This window comes from Phoenix dactylifera, chromosome 9 (genome assembly GCF_051530095.1).
Source record: "Phoenix dactylifera cultivar Ajwa chromosome 9, Ajwa_hap1_PhDact_Kaust_v1.1, whole genome shotgun sequence".
NCBI classification, from domain to species: Eukaryota; Viridiplantae; Streptophyta; class Magnoliopsida; order Arecales; family Arecaceae; genus Phoenix; species Phoenix dactylifera.
The window spans coordinates 4,447,400-4,458,005 of NC_143198.1; the positions used below are offsets into that span (position 1 = coordinate 4,447,400).

The 10,606-nt window shown below is 39.5% G+C and overlaps 1 protein-coding gene across 1 annotated transcript; it reads right to left on the bottom strand.

Moving 5' to 3' along the window:
- Window positions 1–7,278: 7,278 nt before the first annotated feature.
- On the bottom strand, window positions 7,279–8,409 carry LOC103712289 (uncharacterized). The gene has a single exon (XM_008798769.6). The coding sequence runs from the start codon at window positions 8,015–8,017 to the stop codon at window positions 7,583–7,585; it is 435 nt and encodes a 144-aa protein (XP_008796991.2). The 5' UTR covers window positions 8,018–8,409; the 3' UTR covers window positions 7,279–7,582.
- Between the last annotated feature and the right edge of the window lie 2,197 nt (window positions 8,410–10,606).

Sequence of the window (10,606 nt, forward strand, 5' to 3'; positions counted from 1 at the left end):
CGCAAAGTATTCCTAATACGTGCATTACTAAGTTCTCTCTATTATCTTTATCTTCCTTTTTATCTTTCGCGTTCCGACTTGAATATTAGAGAATTCGGTCGGAACCAGCTGTCTTACAAGAGAAAGAAGCTCACGTCATCGATTCAAGATCGGTGTCAATGTCTTATTTTTGAGAGAGATTGATGGAAAAAAAAGTAAATTTTTCTTGACCTATTAAAGCTCACGAGAGCTGATGGGTGAAACCAACGGCCTTCAGACTCAAATGAGATTATGAGAATCTGTTCGCCTTTATCAATTTGGACTTTTTTTTGTCATCTTCGAAATGATCGGATGGCAAGTGATATCATCCATTCCAACCGCCTCAAAGTGATATCGTTCTTATGAGGAGCAAGTATACACACTGTAGCGGCTGACTTCCAGGCAGGCGTCACTATTTTTTTATTTGGAAGGAGATTTGCGTCTGTGCTCCGACAGTGCTCTTTGCGATCAGGTAGGCCATCGGTGATGAGCAATCCATTAATGTGTTAGATGATGTTTGGATGATTTAATTATGTGCTGACGATGGTTGATTCGACAAGGCTAGCGGATTGTAGAGTCAGTGATTTAATCACTTCGGAAGTGGATAGATAGAATGAGGTGCTGATCCGGAATGCATTCGGGAAGCAGCTGGCTGAGAAGGTTCTGACACTTCCGATTCCTATTGGAGAGACGACGGATAGACTGGTCTGGACTTCGACAAGAAGGGTGAAGGTACGTGCCAGAGGTCTGCAGGTACTAATGAGAGGGGAGACAACCTGATAGATCGATGGTGGGTGGATTTGGAGGATGCGCATCCACCCTCCTGTGGCCTTGTTCATCTGGAAGGTGGCATGGGGCTGTCTACTGATCTGGAGTGTGGTGGTCAGAAGGGGCATGAGGACTACTTCGATGTGTGAGGAGTGCCTCAACGTGGAGGAGTCATCAGCTATGCTCTTCTTAACTACCCTTATGTAGTGTAGATTTGGAGGAAAGCTTCATTTCCTATGTCGCGGTCCGTGGGATCAGTTGAGGAGCTTTACGCCATCTAAGGGATTTCTTGTGAAGATCGAGTTCTGTTAAGTGGAGCATTATTTGTGCTTACCCGATCTATCACATCTAATTGGACCGAAATGCCTCCTTCTTTGAAGGTAGGAGAACATCCCCAAGGTCCGTGGTGGATAGAGCTCTTCTTTATGTTGCCAAAATCATCAATACTACTATGGCGACTTTATCGGGATGGCTAAGAACATCTGGAACTCCCACTTCGCTGCTGCAGCACTCAGATTTACTCTTGTCTCTTGGGACCCCCCACCCTCTGGCTAATTCAAGGTGAATTTCAACGGTAGTATGTCTGTAGGTGGAGATAGAGGAGGTATGAGTTTTGTGATCAGGGATCACAACTTTAAACTTGTTGCTATTCGAGAGCGTCGCATCTTTGACATGACAGCTATAGGGGTGGAGCTCAGAGTAGCTTGGGAGGGCATCACCTACGCGAGACATATTCTAGGGGCTCCTCTTGGAAGGGGACTCAGCTACGGTGATCGAGTGAATTTGGAATAAGAATTGCCGGGGTGATGGCCACCCACTGCTTAAGGAAATCCATAGGATGGCGAGAGATTGTAGCTCATTTCAGGCTGCGTATGTGTATCGTGAGGCAAATATGGCTGCAAAGTGGGTCACCTCCTTCGCTGCTCACGACTCGAGAGAAGTTTATTAGACATATTTTGTAGTCGCCTCTTCATTTTTCACCATTTTTTTTCTCTCGACTTTATTAATTGTATTCATGTTAGAACAGTGTGAGCAGTTGTATAAGGAGATAGAGAGTCCAAGCCGTAAAGCATGGCACCTGTTTTTTTTCTTCTTTTTTTTTCCCTACTGATTGACATCTTTCTCCTCAGAGCTTGAGCCGGTCTAAGGTTCTAGGCTCCATCAGGGATGGTGGCACCACCATTTTTCCTCGGGAAGAGGGAAAAAACGTTTCTGTCTCATTAGAAATAAGGATAATTTATTCTGAATAAATGCCCTATTCTATTTGCAGAAGAATCTAATGGGTATTAAATATTACTTAAAAAAAAAAAATCTATAACAGTGATGGTTTCACTTCGCTTCGCCATCGACCGTCTTCTCTTTGCCAAAGCTAACTCCACTGGATGCTCCATCCTTATGGGGGCGCTTTCATGGTTTTTGTAGGTGCCGGTCAAAACGTAAATTTATTCAGCCCCAGTACAGAGCCGCACAGTGTTCATGAGCTCATTAATGTCCTGGGTATGAAGAAGACGGAGACCCTTGGGATGTATCTCGGCATTCCTATCAACTAAGCGGCTTCGGATGCAAGATTTCAATGGCTTCGAGATAGGAAGAGGCGAACTTGATCCATTCCTATTTGGCATTGGGCTCTGCTGAGCAAAATGGTGGAATGGCTAGTAATGCAAACTTCCAACCTTTGGAGTACGGTCATGATCCAGAAATGTAAGTTTATGTTGGTTATTAAACTTGTTTTTTAATATTAGTAACTTATGGTTTTATTTTGTAATTGCATATTAATATGGTGAGGAGTTACATATCTTTTGGGCTTTTAGTCATGTGGGAGTTACATGGAGTTATAAGGGATTTATTTAGAGGGAGTTATTTGAGATTTATTTGGGATTATGAATGGTGTAATTACCAATTCAATTAGGAAGGTTAAAAGATCATCTAATGATGCCTATAAATATCCATGTACTCTAGTTGTTTTTTAAGAAAAAATAAGTAGAATACAAGTTATTCATGTGTGCCTAAAATCCTCTTCACTTTTCTTCCATAGAATAATTTGTGAGTGTGAATTCTCTTGGTTTCCAACAGTTTAAAAGAATCGTGGCATCACTACTCTCTTCTTTCCTCATATTCTCCAGCGTGGAGGGCTGTATGCTGGAGCAGTGAACTAGGCAAAGACAAATTTATCTAAAAGATGGAGAATGGCACCTCCACTTGGATTGATAGCCATCCACTTGGACAGCAACAGTAAGATTCAACGTAAATGTTGCTGATGACCATACAAAATCTCTCTTAGATTTCATAGTCCCAGGTGTTGGGTGGAATGATAGCAGACTTTGGTATTGTTTTGATGTGGAACTGGTTCTCAGAATTGTTTTGTTTTAATTCCTTATATTCTGACCTTGATGACCAACTGTGTTGGGGGAGTGCATGCAAGACTAGAATAGCCGTCGGGATGTCTACTTGGTCTCCTCCTACGTCGAAAGCTCCGGTACCATGAATACCTGTTGCAAATGTTGGCTGCCATCTCTTAGAATTGTTAAGAATTTATATAAAACAAGATTTTTAAATAATTTTAAAATTTAAAAATAAGATAAATTGTAAGAATAATTTGGAAGGAATGCATGCCTAGCTAGAACGGGGTGCATAGAGATACCATCCTAAGAATGAATTTTGCTTCCTTTTGAAGGACTACAATGAGATCATCCATAAGATACAACGAACCCAACTTAGCTTGAAGCCTTTTATCATGAGCACGATTACGTGGAGATATGGCTCAATAAACTCCTTTAGTTACCCAGGAAAAAGAGCAGAAAAGGCTTAGAAAATTCAAAAAGAAGAAGAAATTGAGTGGAAAATTGAAAGGAATAATAGTACAAGGCTTGATTTGCTTCATGATTGTCTTGTTCGAGACCCAAGAGAGAGGTTCTTGGATAACATTATGCATTAAGACCCATAACGCATATGTTACGATGCGCAGGTGATCAGCGGAGAGTTGGCATATATAAGAAATCAAATTTCAATTTCAACATTCCCTCACAAAAAAGTTTAAACTTAAGTTACTAAAATCATAGAGAAGAAGATCTGGGCCACATATGCCATGCAATGGATGAGGTATCTTGTGGACTTTTACCTATGCAGTATTGATTATATTTACCTGAAAGAATCATAGTGGATTAGATTTTGAATTAGGTCTTTGTCTCGAACTTTTACTATCACACACATAATATGGACTGATTGGATCTTAATACGGTCGGTGCATATTAAAAATCTCGGGCTTAGTAACTTGATTTTTCATAACAATTTGTCAAGATTAGCCCAAACCCTTTGTTATGGGGTTTATGATTGTTCTCATATAAATGAGTCTTCCAAGTGTATTTGTAATATAATACCCTGCAATCTTGGACCTATTAAGAGCGTTATTCAACCTTTTGGTTTACTTTATCACTAATAAGAGTACTCGCCATATGGATGAGAGGAGATGTTCTTCGAAAATTATGCTCGTGCATGATTTCTCAATCAATTTCATTCCTACTATATTGAATATCTTTCATGAAATCTCCGGTCACATATACTGAGCATCCACCGTTGGTTACCAAAGAGAAGGCTCAAGCCTTATCCTCCTTGATGATTCTAGTACTCCACTCCTAAACACTTGGTTAAGTGGTTTGCCAATTTTTTCTATGACTCAATATATTCCAATGAAATTATATTATTTTTTTGTGTTATGCATTTATAGTGTAGCTAGATATTCCGGTTAATCTTTTGGTTGGTACTTTTTTGATCTGTCAATTCAATTACGACTTTATTATTTTAATAGATTGATATAGCCAGAACTAGCTTTAGTACGAAAAGTAACTTTGATATAAAATTTTTTAATCCACTCTACCGCCGTATATATAGTATTCAGAGCAATAAACTCAACCTCCATAGCACTTCAAGAAACGATAGTTTGCCCCAAAGATTCTCAAACTATGTAGCACTGCAAAGAAGAAACAAATTACAGATAGTTGATTAAGATCTAGAGAGCCGACAATCCAATTTGTGTCACCATAATTGTCAACCATTCTAGGATATCCAATATATAGAAGAGATAAATCGAGGATTGCCTTAGGATATAATAAATAGAAACTTCAATAACCAAATTTCTTTTGCAAATCAAGAACCAACTTTAATGATGGTCGAACACAAAAATACCGGTCTTACTAAGATATGTTCCATATTGAAAAAAAAAAAATTTAATGATGGCCAAGCACAATACGGATGAGGACGAGATGTATGTGTGTGTAGTACAAATTAAGCAATAAATTTTGATAATAGAGGGGCGCATTAATACCAGCTCCATTACATTATTGTATTAAGAAATAAATTTTAATAATGGCTAAGCATATAAATATTAACATTATTTTATGAGTGTTTACATGCTAAATAAAGAATTTGGGAACAAATGGAGCCTATATGTTATTATCTTAGTAAAATAATTTTCTTTATTTGTTCAAACAATTCCTAGTATTTTATAGAATTTTTCAGAAATAAACAAAGCACGAGAGGAGCTTTTTATATACTTTACAATATATAATAAATATTTTTCTCATATAGGTATAAAATTGTAATAAATATAATTTTTTTTTATATTTTCAAAAAATGGCGTTTACATGGTACTTCTTTGTTAAGTTATCCAAGGAAATAGATAATATTATGATTTTTTTAAGCTCTCTTCACCAGATATGGACAGTAACGATAGATACCTTTTATAAATTTGATTAGAGAATCTCCCATATAAGATTTTTTTTTTAAAAAAAAACTAAGAATGGAAATTCTTACTACATTCAAGCCAATCCCGAGCACACTGTATGTAATCCAGCATTCCATCTATCCAGCTATAGCTTGGTTATTGTCCAAGCCTGACCATCAATTTCCGAAAAAATTCAACTTATTTTATCAAAGCTAGTATTTGCAAAGCTGGTATAATATAGAAATTTCATATGAAAAAGTTACACAGTTGATGTGTAACTCTCTTGCGAGCAATAATCACTGTTACTCTCCAACGTTATCCTTCCTTCATAATTTTACATTATTAATTCAAGTATCTACCGTTTAGGCAACATATTTTATAGAATGTTAAATATGCATTAATTCACAAGATTAATGCATATTTAACATTCTTGCCACTTACCCTATATGGAGGATGATTGATTAGTGAGCTTAGTTATTAAACCCCGATTGAAGCCCAATCCAAAACTAAGGGTCCGGGACTGGGTCAGTGGTTTGAGCACTGGGTTAATCAATAGGATCAAGTTTACATGAAAATATATTTAAAATTTTAAAACTACACAAAAAGTAGAATTTGATGTAATAAAAATATGTATAACTATTGGTAACCTTTTATTTAATATACTATTTTATAATTCACATGGATCAACATCCTATACTACTCTTTAGTTGTAGCATAAATAGGAAATAATCATGAATTGATTAAAAAGAAAAATTTTGAAAATATACAAAAAATAAAATGAGTATACATATTTTATTTTCTACCTAAGGCAGAAGGACTTGATTATATCTTTTATAGAAATGATTGATTATGAAATATCAAATCCTATTTGAAATAGCTTAACCTAAGGACAAGAATAAGTATGAAATAGCATCTTAATGGAGCAATAAGAGGCAATAGCATAGTGGCAGAAAGTCTTTATTCTATATTACGCTTTCACCCACTTGGGTTGCCAGTTATTTTCCAAAACCTGGTCGAGTTATGCGATTTTTGACTGATCCCAATGTATCCTCTTTCTCATCAAAAAAATTGGACAGGCCAAGGTGAGGTCCACCGATTTTCTAGTTCAAGTCTTTTCATCATTCCTCATCTAGGTTCTCCCTCCACGAGTCCGCACTCTTTTTTTTTCTCGACACATCGGCGACTCACACACAGCAAGTGTAGGTGCAGTCCATAAAATCATAAAGAAGAAGAAAATATATAGAAGACGAGACCAGAACATGCTCTGAATGACGAGCCGCAAAGAATTCCACCCAGTCCGCAGCACTTTTACAAAATATGCACCGTAGAGAATCCAAACTTCATAAAAAAAAATATGTAGTTACATTAGCCTAGTTAATTATCTTATCCCATTGATAAATCAAAAAGATTTTGTTATATATTTTTCACAAAAAAGAGGATTATTTAGAATTTGGGTTTAGGAATGGGGACCAACATATCAAAATCCCTTGAATTAATGGGTCAAAATACCATATTTCTCATTATACTATGAAGTAGAAACATGAACAATTCTGATTAAGAACAGAACTTGAAAAGGGAGGGAGAAACTAATAGCGTGCGATGTTTCGTGAATAATTAATTGTGCATGGTTCCAAACTTCCACATATTTTTTCTCCACTTGTGTTTCAAGCCCTATTTCTCATTATTCCCAGTTGCCACAGTAATGGATGATAGCAAAAGATCGATGCAGCTAATAGAAATACACCATCTAATTTCTCACTGCACTTGGTATGTCAGTCTCAAATTCAAGCCTAACGCCTCTATTCAACAAGAACAAGTCATTTGCACCCCAAACATTAATGGCGGATGTTGCAAGCCCAAACGTTAGCCCCACAGAGCTCCAAATTTCCTTCAATCCCCACCACCCTGCTTCTCTCTCTCTCTCTCGTACCTCATTACTATTAGAAATAAAAAGAAAAAAAAATCAAATCAAACATGAAAGGAAAAAATCAGGGAAAATTAATTGCCTCGTGATACGTTTTATATTTAGAAAACATGAAGGAAACGTTCTCGGATCCGAATCCGGATCCGAACACATCAAGCGAACCACCGCGGACGCCGCTTGGCACCAACGGCGCAGCTCCGGCTCCGGGGGAACAGCAAATCGGATCCGACCCGGACGTCGTCATCGAAGTCGCAGGGCTTGTCCTCCTCGATCCGGCCGACCGCGACACTCTGGCTCCTCGGCACGACGACGCCGGCGCGGGCGTTGAGCGAGCCGGCGCGGCTCTGCGACGCGGCCCGGATGAGCTCCCTCAGGTCCTCGTCGCTCGAGCTCGTCCTCGCCGACCCGAGGCTGTAGCTCCTCGGCACCGAGGCGAAGGTCGGGTAGCCGACCGCCGCGCCGTACTGGACGCCCCCGGCGCACTCCGTGAGGCTCCGCACGTACATGTCCCGCGCCCGGCGGAGAACCCGTAGCGGCGCTCGCAGGCACCGGCCGAAACGGCTCGTTACACTGCTTCCCTTGCTCATAATTCCAAGGCTTTGATGAGCGGGCCGTAGAGTTATCCTGGGAATAAGGTAGGAGATTGGAAAGGAATAAGAGGAGGGAGGAGGAGGAGGAGCGCTATAGCATACAAGGGATGGAGAAGGGGGAGAGGCGGAAGAACCTAGGTTGGTGGAATAATACTTATTTCAAGGAGACAGCGGAGGAGGGAAGGAGATAAGCCGGAGAAGGGAGGATTATGCGGACGTTTATTTCTTCTCTTATCTCTTCTTATGCGATGATTTGGACTGCTGGAATAAGGGATTTGGATAAGGACGAGAGACGGTGTCAGGGATTGGAATCCGGCCTTTCTAAAACACGGCAATTCATCGCCCACCGGTTTCCTCTCAAGGGCACGAGTGCGTGCGGATGGTAGGCGACACGTGATAAGTATTAGCTATGAGAGCGGGATCCGACTGGCTAATGTGAAAGAGATATGGGACAGGGTATCACGCTGGACCGAAACTTTGGTCCACTTATATTAATTTTTGCTAGATGATAATTGGCCGTCGATCCTTTTGTATTGCACTTGTAGTCAAGTCTAATAGTAAAGTTTTTTTTTTCTTTCTTTTTATAGAATTATTAAATGAGGATTCACTTGAAAAATGAGATCTTGTCTTTGATTTGTGGTGACTCACCATTGTTTTTTTTTTTTTTTTTGGTGAATCGACTGCTCACACTACCTTAGCATGAGCACAGCCAGCTAAATTAGCACCAAGCAAACAACACGAAGTAAAAGGAACGGAAGACTGCTGAGTCCAAAAAAAAATCTTCGGAGTAGTGCACAACGAAGGAGGCGACCCAATTAGCAGCCTGGTTCGCCTCCCGCAAGACATGCCTCTGAAGAACCCGGCACTCCCGTAGCATCCGACGAATGTTGCCCAATAGCGGGTGCTCCACCTCCTCCCACCCCTCCTCTCTCAGGCGCACCATCAGGGAAGCTGGGTCTCCCTCCAAAATGATGCAACCAGCTTGCAGAATATATCTCGCATAAGAAAGCCCCTCTCAGGGTGCCCTAAGCTCCGCTCCAAAAGCCGAGGCCTCGAAAAAACGGCGTCCACCTGCAACAATCAACTGGTGCCATGATCTCTGATGACAAAAGCCACTCCCGCCTGATCGGCATCGCCAGGTAGACTCCCATCAAAGTTCACCTTTAGATAGCCAGGGGGTGGGGGCTCCCAAAAGATAAAAACAAACCTGGGCGCTGTGGTAGCGAAGAGGGGTTCCTAGATGTCTTTGGCTATCGCAGATAAATCCAACTCAGCGGCCTCCATGAACTCCACTGCCTGATAGAGGGCCCGTTCTACAGCAGATCTCAGGGGAGCCCTCCTCCCCTCAAACACTCTGACATTCCTATCCAGCCAAATGTGATGCGCCAAGTAGACGGCAGCAATATCCCATCCTACAGTGCTCGATGATCGTAGAGCAATCCTTGCCTGCCGTAGAAAGTCCTCCACACCCAAAGTACGGCCCGGTAAGGGAAAAGATACCCTCCTCCAAACCTGAACTGTCCGCGGGCACTCAAATAGTACATGGTTAGCAGTCTCCATCGACTCCGGGCAGTTCACGCACATTGGAGAGACCCTATCCCTCTCTTCGCCAATATCCTCCTGGTCGGCAGGCAATCCTAGACCACCTTCCAAATGAACAATGCCATCCAAAGGTAAACTCGCATCCTCCAAATCCACCTACCCTCACAACACATGGCCGGCTCACCCCCCACCAGAGCCTAAATATCCGCTGCCTTCACCCTAGCTGACCCACTCACCATTGTTGATTCAGTTCTGAATAACTAGAAATTTAGCATGTGCTTGCGTGAGAAAAGTATGAATGACTATGCTATTTATTATTAAAATATTTGTAGAAGAAGAGAAAAATAAGAGGAAAAGAGAAAAAAAGTGATTTTATTTTTATGTTCAGTTATATTCGTATATTTCAGGGGTTACATATACTCATATACATATTTCATATAAAAATAATAATATAGGCTAATATATAATTATACTAACAAAGAAAAATATTATAAATGATACTTGTTGTCATACGATCTATAAAATTACTCTAATAAGATCATGCTAACAATAAAAAATAATATAGATTAATACAAAATCACGTTAATAAAAAAAATTATGAGTGATACATATTGTTATATGATTCCTAAAATTATACTAACATTTATTATTATAATTTGATAAATATATTATAAACTCTGTGAGATGCATTTTTCATGTTTCTCTTATTTAGAATAAAAGATGAAAAAAATATGAACTTTTGCCAATTATATATATATATATATATGACATGGAGTGTGGTGGCATGGAGGAGAGATGCTGGACCTTTTTCTCTCTTTGAAAATAAGATGATGTTCAATGTCATGTGTCCTTTCACGTTAGTTAGTAAGTTTGACAAATATGCTTTGTTCCTTTTTTAATTTGTAACTATCATCTCCCATTTAGTCAAAAAGAAAAAGAGAAAAAGTTTGACAAATATAATGATGAAGCATGACGTAAATTAATTGGACAAATGAATATGATGGTTTTTTAATTAAACAAATATGAATATATAAACTATAGGTG

Excerpts from the sequence above, each read along its gene's own strand:
- LOC103712289 (XM_008798769.6), bottom strand. The coding sequence starts at position 8,017 with ATGAGCAAGGGAAGCAGTGTAACGAGCCGTTTCGGCCGGTGCCTGCGA.